Below are 21,410 nucleotides of genomic sequence, written 5' to 3' on the forward strand. Positions count from 1 at the left end.
GCCCAAAGCACACAGTTTTACTTTGAAACGTAAAATACCTCAACCTGATTGGCTCTTTTCTTCTTCTGACGTGTACACGTCGAAGTGGCCACGCAGGCGCGCCGAATCATAACACCGCATATGAAGTCACTTTACTCGTCCTCATGTCGCGCGGGTCTTACCGCCTTATTTATCGGTTCCAGTGACAGGTGTAGCTACGGTGCGTGAGAGGCCGACGTTAGGGGACGAACAGCCGGGCACGGCCGTGAAAATATGGTCGCTGCGAGGGCTGACCCGCTGGAGTTAGCTTTGGCTAGCAAATGGCTGCTCGGCTGGGATGTCTGCCACTGTGAGAAGTAAGCGAACCACCGCTACTTTTAGCTGCTTTACCACAAACATCCGCTTTATCACCTACCTTAGCCTCTCATACTGTTCAACTTTAAATAATAAAGCAAGACTCTGCCTTTGTTTTGGGGGGGTTAAAACGCAGAGTTGTAGGCTGTGGGTCCTTCCTCTTCCAACTTAAATTCTGTTTGTTTTGTTATTTGTTTTTAGATGATAAGACACGGAAAAAGTATTGAAGCAGAGGGAAACCTGAGCCTCTCCCCTCCCCAAACAAGCATGTGACAAACGGGCTCCAGTGTGACCAAAGACTTGGTTGCAGCCAAAATGCCTCGGCTGGATGAAGTGGCCAACATTGCCCTCAGGGTGCCCAGCATTCTGGTTCTGGACCTGCTGTATAAATGTGACGTCGAGGGTCTGACTGAAAACCTCAAGGCTAAAAACGAGGACATGCTCTTCAAATACAAATATGTCATCTGGAACATGTTCTATCTTGGCAAGTACTGCTTTATCTATCAGTTTTAGCAAATTGTGCTGTCCGTGCAGAACGAAAGCGTCCCTGTGGCATCATGCTGCCACCGCCGTGTTTCTCCGTGGAGGCGGTACGCTCTCGCATGAATGCCCGTTGGCCAAAATGTTTGATTCTGAGCTCATCTGTAGAGCATCTTTTTTCAACATGTGTGCTGGAAGTCAGTCATTTAGACCCAGACATGACTAGGGCTGAAACGATTAATCGTGATTAATCGATTGTTGAAATAATTGCCAACTAATTTAGTAACGGATTAATGGTTAACTGGAGTATGCAGACCTGAAAAGAGGCCGCTTGCCGAAAGAACAACATATTCAGAACAGCAATTAAGAAAAAACTGTACATAAAGTATATACATATTTTTGCTTTTGTGACGAATAAAAACAATTTAAATAAATCTGACCAAATACTCAGGAAATACATGAAAACTAAACGGAAAACGATTTAAAAAGTTGCCTATCCCGTTACCGAAGCTCTTAGCAGATAAAAATAATTTTAGTAATCTTAGCTCACCTAAAACAGGAAAAGTTTATCCTGATAAAAATGTCACAATAAAAGGGACTGAATGCAAATTTAACTGTGAAAATAAAATGGCAAACCACATATTTCCTTCCGTTTCACATTTACGCGTTACGTGTCTGCATACAATCCTAGCAAGCTGTGACGTTTGAGGTTGTAACGTAGCAAAATATTTTGAGGTGTTGGGGATGTGGGTCCTTTTCTTTGTTTTGGAGGTGCTGTACCTGAAGGTTTCAGCTTCTCTCTCCTCGGTTTTAGTGGATCTATTGAAACTTGACTTCTGTGCCTGTCTTTGTCCTCCAGCTCACCTGACAAACTTGGTGGTGTTAATCCTGCCGCTGAGACACATTGTTACGCTCTACCTTCATATCCTCGTTGCCCTCCTTCTGTACATGGGGCATCAGATTTCCAAGTGAGTTTTTACATCCTACTTTCTCTAAAACGTCAGGATATCAGGAACCACTCTCATTACCAAAAAAGTTTATTTGTACAGTTTTTCACCATAAACCTCTTCAGACTGTAGATAAAGTATTCTCCCTAAAGTGAATAAGGTCATACTCTGAGTTAGCCAAAATTGTGTTTAGCTAATTGTGGCTATGTATTATCTTAATTTCTCTGCTTCACTCGTTTGCTAGCTAAGCTTTTAGTTAACACCAGTGGGATATCCTGTAATAGGATCGTGCTATTTCTTCATCTCTTTGTTTCCTGTTTCTTTTCCAGGGATTATGTTCGAGAAGAGGTGCAGCTGGGATATGAAGGATATGAAGGAGCGGTCTATCTCAATTCTTTGGCCTTTAATAGATTTGTCTCCGCCATGACTAGTGAGTATTTGAGCCAAGTTGACTGTAAATGTTTCTACATGCTTCCTTTTGTTTCGGTTGGTTAGGCTTTTCCCCCATAAAACCTCCTACGCCCAGCGGTAGGAGTGCTAAAACGTTTTATTTTTGTAGTAAGACCCGTTTTTTTTTTAAATATGACTGCTTTTAAAATATTTATGTTAGAAATTAAAAATTTCCAAGACAATATGAAGAACTGCTAATAAAAGCTGCTGTTACTAACCGCAGTTAATTCCTTCAAAAAAGTATTTTCTCACACAGACTCCTGTTGCTTTTTACCGCAGCAGGAGCCACGTTCTGTTCCTTAATTGGGGCCTGCCATGCAAAGCAATGGCAGGAACCTATTGCTATTCTCCCAAGAAAGGTTTCTTTAATATTATTATAATTCTTTATTTTTCTTCCGTAACCGTTAATGCGGTTCATACCGCTGCGTGCACACCTACAAATGAGGTATCAAAACGTGCAGAAAATTCACGCCATTGTTGCTATTATTTTTGGTGGGATTTGGGCTTAACGTGGTGACATAATTCGCAAAAAACTACGAAAAAACCCCCATTATAAGTCAATGGGAAAAATCCTAGAAATACCCTATTTTTGAGGATTTTCTGTGTCGTCACGAATTCACGTAGAAATGCCATTCAAATTTCATTTTGTAGATACGTCTGTGATCTCTTCGAAAGTGAAGACGGCTCGTCGATACCAGTTACGGTTTGTCCACAATTTGCCTCTAAGCGACCCAAAGTTTCTCATTTTTCCTAAAATTAGAGTGTCTCTCTGTCTGAGTGCCCCTCTGCTAGAGTGAGAAATGAAGAGATTTTTTGACCCCAAAATAATTTTGAAATCGCCGTCACGCCCACAAATATCGCACGATTGGTATCAAAATCGGTCCTCACATTGATACACATGTCTGCTCCGGTAAAATGTTTTCAAAATTTATCTAGATCGTACGGTTTTCTGTCACGGTGCTTCAGAGCAAAGTCATGCGACAGGATTTTCTAGGCTGTCTCAGGCTCTTTCACTAACAGTTCACACCTTGGTGAGAAACTTATTTACCATAGCAACGGAACTCAAGAGGCTATTGGCTGGTGGTTAGGACTACAAATACGCATCACTGTAGTTCTATCTATAGTGGAACCCTCAGTTGAAACAGATCAGGACTGAACTGGCCTTTAGAACTACTTGCTGCTATGGGCTGTATATAACTGATTTAACTCAGTAACTGTTACACATGGGATTAGTTTGGAACTTTAAAATGAAGCATAATAATAATTTCAAAATAAAAGCCTTGAATATTTTTAAATCAGATAATTGCTCTGTTGAGCATTATATAACTGATTTAACCCAATGACTGTTATACATGGGATTAGTTTGGCCCTTTGAAATGAAGTTTAACAAAAATTTCAAAATAAAAGCTTTGAATATTTTTACATCATGTAATTGCTCTTTTTGGCTTTATTTGACTTTTTCATCCAAAGCACTGTTACACATGGTATTAGTTTGGCCCTTTGAAATGAAGCATACTGAAAATTTCAAAATAAAAGCCTTGAGAATTTTTACATGACATTATTGCTGTTTTGAGCACTATATAACTGATTTTATCCAATGACTGTTATTCATGGGATTAGGTTGGCCCTTTGAAATGAAGTTTAACAAAAATTCCAAAATAAAAGCCTTTAATATTTTTACATCAACTACTTGCGTTTTCAGCATTATATAACTGATTTAACCCAATGACTATTACACATGGGATTAGTTTGGCCCTTTGAAATGAAGTTTAACAAAACTTCCAAAATAAAAGCCTTGAGAAAATTTTAAATCATACTGAACGGTGCACGTCCACCTTACTTAACGTTCTTGTGATTCTCCACATGCCATTGATTACATTGCAGCGTTCTTTAGCATCGATGCTAATTTGTAGCATGACAACGCCGGGCCCAAACCGACGGGCACGCCTTGGCAGGCCCCGGCTAAATTTCTTCAGAAATTTTCTAGTTCTTCTTTGTCAACTGGGGCTGAAGCGATTAATCGGATTAATCGGGAAGAATTGATTATTGAAATCATCGTCAACTAATTTAGTAACTGATTAATTGTTGCTGAAAGAATATCATCATCAGACAATAGTCAACAGATTAGCAATACACTATATTGACAAGTCCAGCAGAAAGGCCTGAGGTTTTCACACCTTGATGTTAGATGCAATTTCTTTAGCTGCATATGCATCCTTCACTACAAATGAACAAGAAAACTCCACAGGAAGGCTATGTTATTAATTTGAAAAAAAAAGTTTTTATTCAATTTCTAATATATATAAAAAGACTTAGGCGGTTAAATGAAATATCTGCAGAGTGTAGCAATTTTTTCCCGATTAATCGTCAGAATGATTGATTAATAAAATAATCGCTAGGCACAACCCTGTTTTCAACTTACTCTTGTTTTTGTGTGTAATGAATCTAGGAAATCTCCAATGTTATGTAAAAATATATTATATATAAAAGACTTAAATGGTTAAATTAAATATCTGCAGAATGTGTTGATTTTTTTTCTTCCCCCGTTTAATCGTCAGAATGATTGATTAATAAAATAATCGCTAGGCGCAAAACTTTTTTTTTTTTATGTCCTTCAGGTCTTATGATAAACGTAATTTTGTTTTTATTTTTATTTCTTTAACAGGGAGTTCATGCGTTTGTCTGAAAAGGGCGATTGGAGCAGATTTTCCCCAGTAGTTAAAATGTTAAGACGGAAGAACCGAGGGGGAAACGATTTTACTACAGCTACTTAAAAAAACAAGAACAACATAAACCAAAATAAGTAGTTTGATCTTTCTATTTCTCCAAACTACAGGTCAGATCATCCTCAGCACGCTCTGTGCCTTCCTGATGAAGACCAGAAAGGTGTGGCTATTCTCCACTCACATGCTCCCCCTGCTGGCCCGACTCTTCGCCGTCCCTAATGCCGCTCTGCTGACCGTCAACACTTTCTCCGTGGGCCTGACGGTGGCAGGGATCGGCCTGTTTCTCCTCGCCAACCTGTTTGTGCCATATCGCCTGGCGAGGGCCGCCTACTCAGAGCTGCTTCACCTGGAGGTATTCCTTCCCCGAAGCCGTAGAGACGCAAAAACCTCGGCCCGAATGCTTATTTTCCGTCTTTTTATATGCAATACCTTCCCAAACTAAAACACCGGTTGTTCTTTCAGACTTTTTCTTTTGTTTTATAACATTTTTTTATGTATTAATTCACCACTTAGTTCATACAAGACAAGCATTACTGACTAACAAACAGAGGTATGGTTTTCCATTGACTAAATAATTACACAGTTTGACAAGACGAAAATAAATTGACGCCATGGAAACATGTCAATTCCAACAAAAAAAATTGTTTTTCGCTATCAAGTTTTATTTTTTATTTTTTGGGTTGATCAAAATTGGTTTATTTTGCGAAACTGCAGTGAAAACACTTTTTTCACGTCATGCGAGTCACATGATCCACAGCCAGACGTTGCAGCCGGCAGAGACTACCAGCAAAAAGAAAACAGGAAGCAGCCGAAGTGTCATGTTTTTTAACAACTTATGACATGACACGTGATTTTTATCCATTTCTTATTTAATGGAAACACCACAACTGTAAAATGTATTTATTTTTCTTGACATTAGAAGAATATCGACAAAGTTTTGGGCACGTTTCCAATGGAAACAGCTACTTGAAAGCTTTCCAGGTATCTTTTCAAGCTCGGCCCCGTCATCACCCGGGGGCCTCCTGTCTCCTAGGTGATGGAGCTGTACAGACTCCTGGCGTTGGGGATCTCTCTGTGGAATCAGTTCGCTGTTCCTGCCCTCTTCAGTGTCTTCTGGTTCGTTCTGTTAGCCGTCCAGCTGGGCTCGGACGTCATGTCCTCCAGCGCCTTCGCGACTTATCAGGGAATCATGTTCTTTTTGCTCACCAGGTACGTTTATTCTTGGATTTTTGCATTTACGCTACTCTCTTTTTTTTGTGTGTGTATTTTCTCCTGAATTTATAGTCATTTTGTTGTGTGTTTGCTGAACCACGCAGCGTGTCAGAATGTTGCGCCACGCCGTACTCTCTGTTGGGCCTCACCTTCGTGGTGTCCTATCTGGCTCTGGGACTTCTCAACCTGTGCAAGTTTTACCTGGGAGGTTACGCTGCGGTGCAGAACGAGAACGTCATGCACAGGTGAGACGCTGTCCACCGACTTCCTGATTGTTGTCGCTTTCTGTTCACATCAAGCGACGGTTTGAATTATTTGAAACGTCACGAACGCTGGACCGTGTGTCAAGTGGTAGCGTTTATTTCACCAGGCGTTTTAAGACCCGATTCAGTTACAGACACAGGAACTTGTGATTGTTTTTGTAATTTTTTTTTTTTTTTTGCAGTAGATCTCACTAACTTTGTGTTGCTACTTCAGAAGTATTTGCAGGGAACTTTGCCATATGTTTTCCTTATTAAACCCCTTTGAAAAAAATCTACATATTGAAGAAAAAAATAAGGCTGAGACAGCAGTACAGTAGAATTAAGAAATACTGCCACCTGCAGGTGGGAGCTAGCAGTCGGTAAACGCAATGTTTTTTCCAATTTTTGCTGGTAAATCTGCAATACACCCGCAGTTATGCAATGCTGTGATAAAAATCTGCGAATTTCTTGATTTTGGGTGACAATTTTTTCAGTTGTGGAATTGTGAAAAACTGGTGGGACTGATTAGGCTGTTATTAAAATCCATCCAGAGTCATCAGACCGAATTCTTTAACTCAATATGCAAATAAACATAAAACAAATAACATAAATCACATTGGGGAACAAATTGTGTCCTTTGCCAGTAAAGGGCAGTAAACATTGAACAGTCAGATCAGACAGCATGGAAAACATCCCAACATGTTGGCTCTGTTACCTGCAGTGGAATCACGGGTTTTTTTTCTTCTCGCTGCCTAAAGTTGAATTTTAACAAAGTTTTCTTGTTTTAGTTTAGTTAGAATTACCAAAATTATTTGTATTTGCTAGATGCCAGAAAACCTGGTGAGACCTTTTTTTTTTTTTTGTAACTTTCTTTGAATTGAAAAGTTTACATACATTTGGTCAATATTAGGGATAATTGTTTTTTACAATGTATGACTTGTGTCAAACCCTTTGGGTTTCTGTCCCGTATAGCCACCAAATGTACATAAGCTTTTGAATTTGAGGAAATCTGCAAAAAAAAAAAAAACTCTGAAAAAGATAAATCTACTTCTCGCCAAGTTTTTTGGCATTTACCAAACAGAAATAATTTTGGTATGTCTAACAAGGCTAAAACCAGAAAAGTTTGATCTGATTTATCTTCAAACAGTGAGGAAAAATTGTTTGCTGACGTTTTTTATTTTATTATTTTTTGACTAACCTCAGGTCAAATGTCAATCACTTACAAAACGCCCCGCGACCTCATTTAATTTGGACCTTTGTTCCAGAACGTCTTGTGCAAAACTCTGTCCACCTATGAAGATTTCTTCACAAAATTTGTTTGTCAATTAAAAATAAATTAAATTAAATTAAACCAAAAATATTTCCTTAACTTCTCCTTGTGCTCGTTTCGCCAGAGGCGTGACAGAGGGAGTCACTCTGCTGCTGCTCGCCCTGCAGACAGGCCTGCTGGACATGCAGGCGCTGCAGCGCACCTTCCTCCTCAGCATCATCCTCTTCATTGTGCTGACTTCAACCCTGCAGTCCATGATAGAAATAACAGATCCCATCATTCTCGCCCTGGGCGCGTCACGCAACAGGTACCAACCGCTCAGCGAATTTCACGTCTTCGCAAGCGAGTCAGAGCTGAGAAAAAGTTGTAAAATATATATATATATATATAATTTTTTTCCCTTTCTGCTGTTGTTATTTGGTTTTAGAAGTTTGTGGAAGCACTTCCGTGGCCTCAGCATGTGTCTGCTTCTGCTGGTTTTCCCGGTGTTCATGGCTTATAAAATCTCCCAGTTTTTCCACATGGACTTCTGGCTCCTCATACTGGTTTCCAGCTGCATGCTAACCTCCCTCCAGGTCTGTTTGTTGTCATGTCATATAAAAATAATTGAGACACGTTGCTTTAAATCATGTGTATTATTATTATTATTTTATTAGGATGAAATTTCTTGAAACATGGTACCTCTGTAGGGTAGGATAATAACATTTTCTTTAATTTTTGCGCCATGTATTTTCTTTTAAAGTTACATGATTTGACATTCCTGCACAAATTTTACTTACTAAGATACAGTTGGCATGGAGGCTGGATGCAAACTCTGTTAGTCCATGGATAGGTTAATGTTTCCTTCTTGTCTTGTTTGTTTTGTTTTGTTTGGCAGCAGCCCAACATCAGTAACTTGAACCCCTGCTGGACGTATCTCCATATTTTGCCGTTTTTGGGTTCATGGTTACAGCTCACAGTTGTCTAGCTCAGTAGTTATATTCAGTTCCATGCACTTTGATAATTTGATAAAATGATCAAAGTGGTATTTTAAAGACACTTGCTGTTACGCCATGAGTCACTTCAAGCTAATCAGACAGCAGCTGCACTAAAATACTCTCACCTACATTTGGCTCAGACACTGGGAGAAAAATGTGCAGTTTGTTATCATGGCTAAACGTAGCAAGGGACTTTTAACGATTGATTTAATTATGAATCTGACTCTCAGATACCAGCGTCTGGTTAAACTGACAGAACAGTGAAAAAAGATAGTTGGTTAAAGAACGCATTTTCTTGCTTAAGAACATTTAAGTTGACAAACAACAGCACTGACTTTTGGTTTTCTGACTAAGTCAGAACCCAGAAAATAAACAACTGTGCCACTTTGAGTTATAAGAGTAATATTTAATTTAAAAAATGCTTGAAATGCCAGACTCTGACTCTTCTTAAACCCTTGTGAACCTGGAATAAACCGAGTGGAATGGGATTTGGATAGACAGTACTAAAAGCCCTTCCTAGATTGGGTTGTGGTACCAATATTTATAAGCGCATTCTTGTTTGACTGCCGTCTGTTGCTAATGAGAAAATACACACTTTTACACACACAAACATTCACACATCTGATGCATGCTTCTCCTTTCTGCAGACTTTGGAAGTACATCAAATATTTAAAATGAAAAAAAAAACAAAGGAGTAAAAAAACGCTGACTCTCCCGTGTATTAATAGTTCCCAATAAACAATGACGACGACGATTCTTGCCCAGGTCACAGGCACCATGCTGATCTACTGCCTCTTCATGGTGGAGCTGTTCCGCAGCGACCCGATCGAGAGCCTGGACGAGGTCATCTACTGGGTGAACGCCATCAGCAGGGTGCTGGAGTTCCTGGTGGCGCTGTGCGTGGTGGCCTACGGCACCTGGGAGTCGCTGTTCGGCGAGTGGAGCTGGATGGGCGCCTCCGTCATCATCATCCACTCGTACTTCAACGTGTGGCTCCGAGCCCAGTCCGGCTGGAAGAGCTTCCTGCTCCGGCGGGAAGCGGCGAAAAAGATCAACTCTCTGCCCAGAGCCACGACGGAGCAGCTGGACCAGCACAACGACGTCTGCTCCATCTGCTTCCAGGTGTGTCGCTCGTTCCACAAGGGGTGATCGCTGCAGTGTCGATAAAAATAATAACATGTACTGTAATATGCTGTGATGTCAGTTAGCCGTGGAGCCTTATTTTAATGATCATAGCTTGTGATAGCGGAGCGATAAAAAAGTAAATTGGAGGCATCAGTAGTTGGTGCAGCGAAACATGTTCTTTCTTGTGTATTTAATTTGTTTTTGGCTTTGAAAGAAAAAACTTAAAAGGTCTTAAATTCATTAAAGAAACTGTAAGTTGGCCTTAAATACATTGATCTCAGGTCTTACATTTTGTCTTGGTTATGTAGGTTTTTTTTCTCTTTTGGGGCTTTCGTATCAGGCAAAAGTTTGAGTTATATCATCAAATCTGTATCTCGAGGCGGTTAGGGCTGTCAGTAACAAGTTGCTAAAAATTGCTAGCTTTATGAGTATAAACTTACATGCAGTTGGCTGGACAACATTCACAAAAAAATAAAAATCACAAAATAGCTAGCTAACCAAAAGACCACAGGAAATTTGCACTTAGTCCCCTGAAAAAAAGAAAAGTGCATTTCTTTTGTACATTTCTGTCATGACATACAGTACAGACCAAAAGTTTGGACACACCTTCTAATTCAATGGGTTTTTTTTATTTTCATGACAATTTATAAGGCAAGAAATCCCACTTATTAACCTGACAGGGCAGGTTGACCTATGAAGTGAAAACCATTTCAGGTGACGACCTCTTGAAGCTCATCAAGAAAATGCAGAGTGTGTGCAAAGCAGTAATCACAGCAAAAGGTTGCTACTTTGAAGAAACTAGAATATAAGGGATATTTTCTGTTGTTTTACACTTTTTTGTTTAGTGCATATTTCCACATGTTATTCATAGTTTTGATGCCTTCAGTGTGAATCTACAATGTCAATAGTCATGAAAATAAAGGAAACTCATTGAACTAAAAGGTGTGTCCAAACTTTTGGTCTGCACTGTAGATCTTAAATGGTCTTAAAAAGTCTTAAATTTTGAGTTGGTGAAACTTGCAGAAACCCTACCGATGGTATGATTTTATGGCCATTCTGAAGAGCGTAAAACCATCATAAGACACCAACAAATACAAGAAACACAGTTTTCTCTGAATCTCTCTGCAGTGATTTCTCACATAACAAACTGGCTTACCATGTCGTCTCTAAAAGACTGAAATTTTCACTGGAAAAATAAGAGCATGCTCATCATGTAATGCAATCTTATTGCTTCCCAGCAGTTGTGTTATCTACAGAAAAGTCACCTGATAAAGGACTTCTGTAGTAATGTATGAGATATTGTGCTTGAGAAAACATTCATCCATTGAAAAAAATATAAATACAATTCTGATGCCTACACATGATTTCTAAATTCTGGCCCAGTCAGAGATTTCCAAAGTACTTATAGTGCTTTTAAAAGCACAGTGTTATCCCAAGGTGCTTTACAAATAATTATTGAAACATTACAAGCAAGATACAACAATGACACAGTGTATTATAAGCCTGGCGGGCCTCCAGGCTTTACTTGTTCCCCCACCAGACTTAGCATTGCTTATTTATTTAAATTTTTTAAAAAATGTTTCCATTTTTTAAGACTTTATAGTGTATGGTGTTCATCTGTTAAATCTTCTAATAAAACATAATTATCAAGTGATATTTTCACATTTCCTGTCAACTTCAAACATTGTTGTAATATACAGTATATACATATAAATATTTATTAAGTTCTCAAAATACAGCATACATAAATCATACACAAGAGTATAAAGCATATATATATTTAACAAAATTGCTGTATAAGAAAAATATACTCTTACCAGTACAACAATAAAAATAAAAACGTACAATAACTAAAAATAAAGTAAAATAAAAACAAGTCAGGCACACTAAGAGGCTGAGCGAGCGTTGGGGTCAGTCTTACAATGAGAAAGATGGTCCAAAACCAGCTGCCAGATACTACAGAACTTATTAGTGGAGCCCACAGCATCATACCGCAATTTCTCCAAGTGAAGAATCTCAGTAAAATCAGTTAACCACATTTTAAACTGAGGAACCTTGTCAGTTTTCCACAATCTTATTATTCCTTTCTTAGCTATTACCATTCCATACACCACAGTCGTTTGCATAGAAATGCTGCGGTTCCTTCAAAAGATATTTAACTCAACAACACGACGGGCCGCTGGATGAATGACTGCCCCAGCAACCAACCACTGGGCTTAGCAGGTTTTCTGGGGGAGACCTTGCATATTGTTCTAACACTATGTAATTTAGGTACAATTGATTTACTGAGTGTAAAAATCTATATCAGATTTATTATTTTCTGACCAACTCATAACCAGTTAAGTCAGCAGTCAATTTCTTAGTTTATCTCCAAAACTAATATACTCGTTCAGTACTGATTCATTTTTTTAATCTATTTACCAGTTTAATGCAATTTTGGAGATTTTAAACTGAGTTAAAATTGGTCACTTAAGTTTTCACAAAACAGCTGCACTGGTTGGACTGGGCAAAAGCAATGTTTAAAAAAAAAAAAAAAAAAAATCCCAAGCGGACAAAGTATTTAAAACGTCTATAAATTGTGTCTACAGGAGCGCAGTGCAAACGTTCTGGTCCGTTGTGGCTTCAGGTCCGCTCAGTAAACGAACGACAGTAGTACGAAATGCGTCACGCTGTGTGGGGCTTTTGAGACGTGCTCTTCCTGTTTTTCCAGCTTGACTCCACCTTCTTTAGTTCACGCTGTTGTTGTGTTTATTTCCAACACTTTAAATACAGATGGAAATCTAAATGTATAATATGAATCGGGGAAAAGATGAGAAAAAAAAAAGCTCATTTAAGATTAGAGCAATTCCTAGTTCTGGGAATTCTGAATCGAAAAAAAAAAAAATACTCAAAAAATTTATTTTAAAATGAGTTCAAGCTGTTCGTTTTTGACGCTCGTATTTGCGAATGTACTGCATGTCTTTCTGTATATATTTTGAATAATTCTTTGATTTTTAAGAAAAAGCCAGGCGGCTAAGCTAGCCTAACAACCGTTAGGTTAGCAAAAACAGGTTTTTGTTTAAATATAAATTGATGGAACGTTACAGAATTGCTTTAAATAATAAATGTTTTGTTTGTTTACCGCGTCTTTTCCTCTTGTCATAGAATTTAAACAAAATTTCTAGACTGTTTGAATAGAAAAACTGGTTCTTGAATTAAAAATTCTTTTTGAATCAAATAGTTTCTGAATTAAATCGTGACCCTAAAAATCTGAGTCGAATTGCCAGACACTGAAAGATTTGCATCTTTATTCAAAATATAAAATAGAGTGCGAGTTTACTCTACTGTAAATTAGCAAAGAGGCAATGAATTTGATTACTTAAAGTGTGTTCAATGATGGCAACAAAATTATTAGAGAAATTTTATTGACAGTTCATGAGAGCAAGCTGGCTCACATGTTGTAAAATAAAAAATAAATAAAAATAAAATTATGGAACACCCTGTTTTGGAAAAACAGAGTCTTTAGTCAGAAGCTACTTCAAATTGCAGACTGCTACAGGTGCCACCATCTACACCAACTCTGAAGAATTCGAATGAATATAAGTTGCAACATTTAATTTCCCTTTGGAAATCAATAAAGTATTTTTAAATTTCTTTTAAAACCGGATTCGTCTTTCTCTACAGGAAATGAGCTCTGCCGTCATCACATACTGCGGGCATTTTTTCCACGGCAACTGTCTCCGCAAGTGGCTGTACGTGCAGGAAACGTGTCCCATGTGCCACCAGACGGTCCGACCGACACCGGAGGATCAGAGCCCAGCTCCAGGGGACGACGGCCCGGCCCCCCAGGGGGACCTGGGGCCGGAGCTGGTCGCACAAGAAGGAGAGCAGGACCTGGAAAAGCCGAGCAACGAGGGAAACTCGGGTCTCGCCCAGCAACAGCCGGAGAAGGAGAGCGAGAGCGAAGACCGGCCGTCTGAGCCTGAAAGCGTAGTTGTCCGAGATCTCGCGTTTGGGTCCGACAGTGAACTGGACGTTAGGTTTAGTTCCCAGAACCGACTGGGAAGAACTTCTGAGAACTGTTGCAGCCCGTTTGAGGTGAACGGCACAGACTCATCTCCGCGGACAGACCTTGGAGCCATGAGCGAGACCCAAACGGCCTCCGAGTTAACAGGACTCCACGGTTTTGCGTTCCATCCCAATCATGACAGGACATCTAAATCGAGCCACAGCCTTCATTCACACGAGGGAAACGTTAGTGATGAAAATCAGAAACTCGTCTCAGGTGGCGCGAGTCCTGTTGGCGCCCAAACATCTCTCGAATCATGTAATAAAAACTCTGCCGACTCCGTGAACAGTCGTCACGGTTTCAGCACGCATTCAAATGTGATCCTCAAGGCGCCGTCCTCGGGTACCACAGATTCCCAGGCGACGGCGGCCGACTGCGCTCCATCTGTGCCTTGATGGGTTTGAAATCCAATTTTCCTTATTGGACTTGATCATCAAACACATCTGCCTTCTCTATGTGAATCAATTATATAAAACGACTTAAATATCTCTTGTATGGAATGTTCTTCACACTAGCAAAAAATACGAGTATTGGACCTATTTGTGCAGACTTACCATACAATTGTAAAGCAGGAAATCATTAGAATAACTATAATGAGCTATAAAAAAAATCATCTTGAAATAATATTTTGTCTTTACTATTCATTCCACTTTTATCACTGAGTGTTAATTGATCTATTTTTGAGTTAGTCTAAACATAAACTGCACTTCAGTTTACAAACTCACTTTGACAGACTTTTTTTTTTCTAAAATGTGAACTATTTAGAACAAGTACATCTCAATAAATTAAAATGTGATTAAAAATTATAACAGTATTTAATTCAAAAAGTGAAACTCAACAGATGCATGAAACAGTCATTAGTTTTATGTCTCAACCTCCAGGAGCAATGAATTTTAATGAGGGGTTTTATGTGATAGTTACTAAACAGTGGTTGAAAGGAGAATGTGACATGACGAATATTTTTTTCCTTAAATAAAAATATGTGTTGGACTTTTTAGACCCTAATCACTGCAACTGATTGAAACGTTGTCCTTCTGCTATAGTCAAACACTTTTACTACAACTTTTGTGCTTTTCTTTTTTCTTACAAATAGCGACTCACAAAACCCAAACACGAAGCATCACATGTCAAATTAATATTTTTTTGGTGTGTTTATAAAGGATCAGATTTCACGACTCGTCTGACTCGTTTGGTCTTACTGTAGGCTTGCGCCCAATTTGCCATCATATCCGCTGCGTCACGCGCGGTTAGGACCGCCTTCCGTCGTCATAAAGCTTCACTTATATGTAGACAGCCGCTAGTTACCTAACAGCGTCGACCGAAACCAAAACGAGAGGAGCGCAGTCGTCTTAACGATTCTTTTTTTTTTTTTTGATCGACACAGGCACTTATTTAGTTTCAAACGTGGACACCAAGAGTCTTGTATAAGTAACTGCCGCTGTGCGAAAACGAACAGTTTATCAGAAGAGAGCGTAACATCTGGTGTTTGAACTCCGCGCATACGTAGTTTTAGCACGCTAGCTAGCCAGCTAACTGCGCTAGCCGAAGAAGAAAGGCCGCCGAGTTGACCCAGCGTCAGTTACTCCAACTGAACGAATCGCCCTGGCAGATTACAGCTGACGTTCAGTAGCTGGACCGCAAAACCTTCGCTCAAAAGACGAGAACACCGAGAAAGGATGGCTCTGAAAAGGATTCACAAGGTAAGACGCCGTCGTTAAAATGTTAGCTAGTCGCGTTAGCCGGGCTAGCCACCCACAATGCAGCCGTATCCTGTGAAACCAGGCGGTGCTGCGTGTTCGAGGAAGCGTCAACTTCACAATTCCTTCACGTACGCCACTTTGATGAATTTCGAGTTTAGTTTGCGTTGTTTCTTATAAACTTCCTTCTTGCCGGCTAAGCACTGACGTACGTCGGTTAAGGTTTATTCGCTAAACACCAGGCGGCTCGTTGGCTATTGTTAGCAGTTTCAGTTACAGGCTAACTTTGTTCATCGAGACGGGTTGACAACAAGATGTCGCATAGTTGTCACGGTTCTTCATACCTTCACACACAACGCGCGGTTTCGGGCCCTCCGGTCGCCCAGAGCTCGTGCTGAACTACGGCAGTTGCCAACATTTCCAGTCGGGACTCCATGACTCATTTTCTTTTCTTTTCCCTTTTTTTTTTCTCTTTTACTTTCTGAATCCGTCTTTGTACTCTACGTCGGCTAAAATTACGGATTTCCTGGGAGTTTGCTCCTACTCATTTACCTATATTTACATTTACGTCGAGCTGTTAAATGGACACTCGCACTAAAAGTGTTGACAGGTCGGCTTAATTTCTTCACTCTAGAATATTCCTTCAAGGAAATCCCTCAACTTGTTTGTGAAATGGTGTCTGAAGGCCGGGGTGGGGCAATGCTTCCACCTCACTCTAAAATAGCTGTATACCCATAAATAACAGGGTAGCTTTTACAGCACGTACATAGGGTGAATTTTCCAGTTTAGGGTGTAAGATGATGGTAGGTGGTCCACAGATGCAACTGGAGAATAGAAAGGGGGTCAACAGTGTCAGTGGATGTTGGGGAAGGGAAATTTTGACACTCGGGATTTTAAAAGCTCAATTCCTTACACTGCTTTTAAATAATATTGACCCATCACTGTCAGCTAATTAGTTGTTTTAACTAATTTTTTTTATTATTATTATAGGAACTTAATGACCTGGCTCGTGACCCTCCAGCACAGTGCTCAGCTGGCCCAGTGGGTGATGACAGTAAGTTTCTTTTATATTTTTTTACCTTTCATTTCAGCCACATTGTTTTTCAAAAGAACCTATTAATTTACTAATGTAATATAATTTGTAAAGATGTACAGATCTGGCTTATCCTGACCTGCCAGTTTAAGTTTTGATCTTTGTTGTTGCTGCTCCTCTGCTGTATTGTTTATTTTTTATTTATTTATTTTTAAGTGCTGTAGGTTCTTTTGATTTTTGTTTTGAATTTGAAAGAAAATGGAGGGGAAAAAACTCCAAATCAAAGTGGATCAGAAAACATGGCTTTGGGAACATGTAGTAATTGACTAAAATGCCCAAATTGTCCTATGTCAAATTTAAAAATGGAGGGGGAAAAAATCATCATTTGAATTGGTGGGTGAAAACAAAATGTGCAAATTCTAGTCTCCTATGTATAAAATATATTTTACAGAGTTGCCCAGCGAGAGGGAACACAAAACATTTGCTGCCGGGAAGCTATGAGAAATATCTGGCTGATTACTTCCCGTCAGATCACATACCTGTGACCTTTCACCATTTTCTAAAGTTTTGCTTTCTGTTCTCCGCAGTGTTTCACTGGCAGGCCACAATCATGGGACCAGTAAGTATTTTATGACATAATAGTTGCGCACCAACATAAACCGGAATGGCGTTCTTGGCTGCCTTTCAATGCGTCCGTAAGATAAAGGTCAAAATTTGACTTGAAAATGTTAGAGAGCTGCGTTCAGGAAGTGTTGAATCCTTTCTAAAGCAAAAACTGTGTCCATGTTTCAGAGCGACAGTCCATATCAGGGAGGAGTTTTCTTCTTGACAATTCATTTTCCAACAGACTACCCCTTCAAACCACCCAAGGTAAGCCGACACACTCAATAAAACAACAACGCTAGAACACATGGTCACAGTGAAAATATATAAATATTTTTTGGGGGTGGGGGGTAAAGTTACTGTCCCTCTTATCTTCTTAATCAACCCATCATAAACAGCTCTTGTAAATCAAACTGGTTTTTGGAACCCATTTGTTTGTTTGGAAACTTGTGACGCACTACCTGTCATTCCAGAAGCAGGCAGTCACCGCTCTGGAAGAAGGAATTTAAAATATGTACCTAACGTGTACAGCTTTGCCTTATCTAACGTATATGTTCTGTTTTTTTTGTTTTGTTTGTTTTTTCCCCCTCTTTCCCTTCAGGTTGCATTCACAACAAGAATTTACCACCCAAATATTAACAGTAACGGCAGTATCTGTCTGGATATTCTCAGATCACAGTGGTCTCCAGCACTTACTATTTCTAAAGGTATGAATATTCATGTGACTCAAGTGGTGAGATTTGGGTTTAGTTCTTTTTTATATATACACACACATGTATTAAGTCTTAATCTTGTCAAAATAAATTGTCTTATGTGGTCAGGTTAAATGACAATGCTAGATACAAAAGACACTGACAGAAATGCTGAATGGCTTTGTACTTTATCAACACCAGAGGACCCTAAAACATTTCACATTAGTCATTCACTCACACACTGATGGTGGCAAGCTACTGGACAGCAGCCACAGCTGCCCTGGGGCAGTCTGACAAAAGCGAGGCCCTAATGGCAGCATTTAAGTCAAAAATATAGAAAATGACATTTAATGTCTAGAATGGCTTATTTGTAAAGTTTTTCTTTTTCTTTCAGTTCTTCTCTCCATTTGCTCACTCCTATGTGACCCAAACCCCGACGACCCACTAGTGCCAGAGATTGCACGAATCTACAAAACAGATAGTCAGAAGTAAGTACCCATGTTGAATAAACATGAAAATGAGCCAGTTGTGTATCTGGTTAACAGTCATTTCAACTATATATATTTATGGTGTGTTAGAAACTATATTTGACTTTTTATATCTCTCTCTATATATATAGTTATATCTTTAAAATGGCTGGGATCTGTTATGTAATCTGGTTTCACTTTGTTAGGTACAATAAACTAGCTCAGGAGTGGACAACAAAATATGCCATGCTTTAGGGTAAGGTGAAGGGCTGGAGCTGCATCTTGGCTGCTGCTATGAGACTGGATGTGCTGCCATGCTCTGACCTCACTGGCCTAACCAGAGGCTTGTGTCTGTGTTTATAAAAGGGGAAAATTTGATTAGTCAAATTGTTTCATAAGATTTACAGGAACCCATTTATTGATCTCAACGTTTTGATTTATGCTTAAAAACTTTACCTGTTTTTATTTTGACACTGAGACACAAGATCATTCTGTGCAAAATGAAATTCAGATTTTTCTTTTCTTTTGGTAGAGATGCACTGGTGCTGGACAATAAAATAATTTATATATTGCTATGGATACATGGTCAATCTCAATAGATAATACGTCTGATGAAATATTCAATAATTTCACTAAACTCCGATCCTGAACGGCAGATCCAGATCAGAGGAAAGACTTTAGCCATTGGTGATTGGTGTCAACTAACTCACTCTTTTGTTACCTAGCAACGACATGCTGAGTAATTTGTGCAGCAGTAGTAGTTTAAGTTTCCTCTCAGAACCACTTTTTTAAAAAAAAAAACATCATGGAGTGAAAACTGGCTAAAAGAGGAAATGTTATGCCACCATTTCATGCATTTGGAACAAAAAAACCTGATCAATAATAATCAACTGATATGAAACGCTTGCGTCATGATACGTTTTTCAGCCATATTGTCCAGCCCAAAGATGCACAAATCAGATTTTTTTTGGCCAGGTTTTGCTGATACTAATATTGGCTGATTTTTTTTATTATTTTGATCTCATCTGTAATACAAGAAAGGCATTGAAACTTGTTTATAGCTTTTAGTTTATGGATTAGCACAGTTAGCCTTCCTGTCTGAATGCAGTTGGTTTGAAACTCATTTGGAAGCAAAGACAAGAGATTAACCAACATCTGTGAACGGACTTTGGCATCTACTAATAATGACTGACACAGCCAAAAGCAGTGTGTATATATATTATTTTCGTATTAAGATTTCCAAAAGGCATCCAGCATGTTGTAACTCAGACATGTTGGACATTAAGAAGGATAAATCTGATAGCAGAAAACTGTCTTCTTTATTTAATGTCACCCAAACTAAAGTGTCTTGCGTATCAGTGTTGCCTGGTAGCAATTGCTTAGGGTGCATTCAATGATCAGGAAAAAGGGTCCAATTTTTGAGTTTCCAGACAGGCGGCAGCTGAATCGTTGGTGCATCTCTGTTTATCTGTGAAACATACAAAAAAAATACCAACATCCTTTTCCATATATGGATGAAAAGTGTACTAAAATTGTCTTCCATCACAAGGATTTGTGTTTTAACAAATTGGAACAGGGTATGTGTGCATGTGAAAGATTACTAACTTGAGCATGAACATAATTTCTCTCTAAACTCCCCCATTTATGTAAATGGAGACAGTCCCTGACGTTTGAGTGAATAATGTAGGACATGTTTTTGACCTGAAGGTGCATGTGTTTAAAGAAGTCTAAAGCTACACGACAACCTCACCGCTGAACCTGAAATATTTGGTATTAATAATTAACGACTGTCTTTCTCCTCACAGATACATAAAAATGGCGAAAGAATGGACACAGAAGTACGCAATGTGATGACATCGTTTGAAGAGCAGGTGGAAATCGTTGCTGGTTCAAACTTAAAATTACGGGATTCAGTTTTTTTTTTTCTTTTTCACTGTATTTTTGGTTAATCAATGCATTTGACCTCCCCTCTTTTTTTATTTTTGTTTTTTTTTTATTTTCTTCCCCCCCCCACCTGCACGCTCATAAGAAGATAGTGTTTTCTCTGTAGGTCATGCCAGTTTCTGTCAAATTGTGACTCCTTTTTGAGTTGAACAGAAGGAAAAAAAAAACCAACGAAATCATAGCTCCTAACACCAGAGCGAGAGCGCTCGACACATTGTAATCATTTCCACACTTCAAAACTCGGACGCAGCTGTTCCCCTGAAACCTGCTGAAAAATCAATCCCACGATGCCCTCTCCAATTCGTCATCCGGCTGGATTTTTGTCTCTGATCGCTGCATTTCTCTTTGAGCTGGCAGTTTCTTGAAAACGTTTCTTCCCTAATTGGTATAATTCTGCATTTTATCAGATAGCAGAATTTTGAGCGCGAGGAAACTGGTTGCATCTCATGAACTGAGGTGACGTCAGTATGTTTCTCTGATCAATAGTGTAGGAATCTATCTGATAAGTGTATCTTATTCCACTGTCAAAGTGTGTACAGAGAAGCAGAGCAGCATATATCAATGTTAAGGAAACAAATATAAGAAGTTCAATGTTGTATTTTATGCATGTTAATAAAGGTAGGCTATTATATCTGATGTTTCTGCAAATTAAGTGAATTGTAAGGTTGAACAGTTGGGGGGGAGGGGATTGGTTCTTCACAAATGCTTTTCATTTCTTTTTTTTCTGTTATTTAGAAGCCAGTAGATGAGCATTTTTCTTTTCTCTTCATTTTTATGCCCACTCAAACACTGTCTTCTTGTAGCCCTGAAATGTTGATGCAAAGCTAAAGGGTTGATGATCAACTCATAGCTCTGTTTCTTTTTAGTTTCCCCTTCAATAAAGTTTCTCCAAACTATATTCTTTTGATGCTGTTTTTCATCAATGAGAAACGACAAAAAAATTTAATCTTTGCTCAGTTTGACGCTGTGGGTAAAAATCTGGAACTAACTGCAATAAAGTGGTTTGATTACAAATAGGGTTGAATACATTGTGATCAGTCTTTGACTGATTACATAGAAAATACTCAAAGAAATTTGGAATGGAAGCATATTTTTGCATCTAGTGCTGAAAGTACCCATTTCATTGGGTTGGAAAAACTGATTAATATATTAAGCTGAAAAAAT

General features: G+C 39.0%; 2 protein-coding genes across 5 annotated transcripts; both read left to right on the top strand.

The window, feature by feature from the left end:
• Nucleotides 1–64: 64 nt before the first annotated feature.
• LOC114134597 (RING finger protein 145) lies at nucleotides 65–14,800 on the top strand. Of its 3 annotated transcripts, none has more exons than XM_028001306.1 (11): nucleotides 65–335; nucleotides 535–817; nucleotides 1,673–1,781; nucleotides 2,090–2,190; nucleotides 5,047–5,288; nucleotides 5,970–6,145; nucleotides 6,253–6,393; nucleotides 7,785–7,967; nucleotides 8,091–8,235; nucleotides 9,403–9,759; nucleotides 13,426–14,800. In XM_028001306.1, exons 2-11 carry the CDS (start codon nucleotides 649–651, stop codon nucleotides 14,203–14,205), a joined length of 2,403 nt encoding a protein of 800 aa, XP_027857107.1. In that variant the 5' UTR covers nucleotides 65–335; nucleotides 535–648; the 3' UTR covers nucleotides 14,206–14,800. The 3 variants fall into 3 exon arrangements, with proteins under 3 accessions (XP_027857107.1, XP_027857105.1, XP_027857106.1); XM_028001304.1 differs by having other exon boundaries at nucleotides 66–335; nucleotides 8,088–8,235; XM_028001305.1 differs by having other exon boundaries at nucleotides 66–335; nucleotides 538–817; nucleotides 8,088–8,235.
• A 312-nt stretch (nucleotides 14,801–15,112) lies between these two features.
• Nucleotides 15,113–21,144, top strand: LOC114134621 (ubiquitin-conjugating enzyme E2 D2-like). Of its 2 annotated transcripts, XM_028001358.1 has the most exons (8): nucleotides 15,113–15,510; nucleotides 16,498–16,561; nucleotides 17,128–17,159; nucleotides 17,333–17,410; nucleotides 17,745–17,850; nucleotides 18,230–18,323; nucleotides 18,509–18,558; nucleotides 20,108–21,144. In XM_028001358.1, the coding sequence occupies exons 1-7, from the start codon at nucleotides 15,487–15,489 to the stop codon at nucleotides 18,555–18,557; spliced, it is 447 nt and encodes a 148-aa protein (XP_027857159.1). In that variant the 5' UTR covers nucleotides 15,113–15,486; the 3' UTR covers nucleotide 18,558; nucleotides 20,108–21,144. The 2 variants fall into 2 exon arrangements, with proteins under 2 accessions (XP_027857159.1, XP_027857160.1); XM_028001359.1 differs by lacking the exon at nucleotides 18,509–18,558 and having other exon boundaries at nucleotides 15,116–15,510.
• Nucleotides 21,145–21,410: the final 266 nt, after the last annotated feature.

This window comes from Xiphophorus couchianus, chromosome 19, assembly GCF_001444195.1.
Source record: "Xiphophorus couchianus chromosome 19, X_couchianus-1.0, whole genome shotgun sequence".
In the NCBI taxonomy this organism is placed as follows: domain Eukaryota; kingdom Metazoa; phylum Chordata; class Actinopteri; order Cyprinodontiformes; family Poeciliidae; genus Xiphophorus; species Xiphophorus couchianus.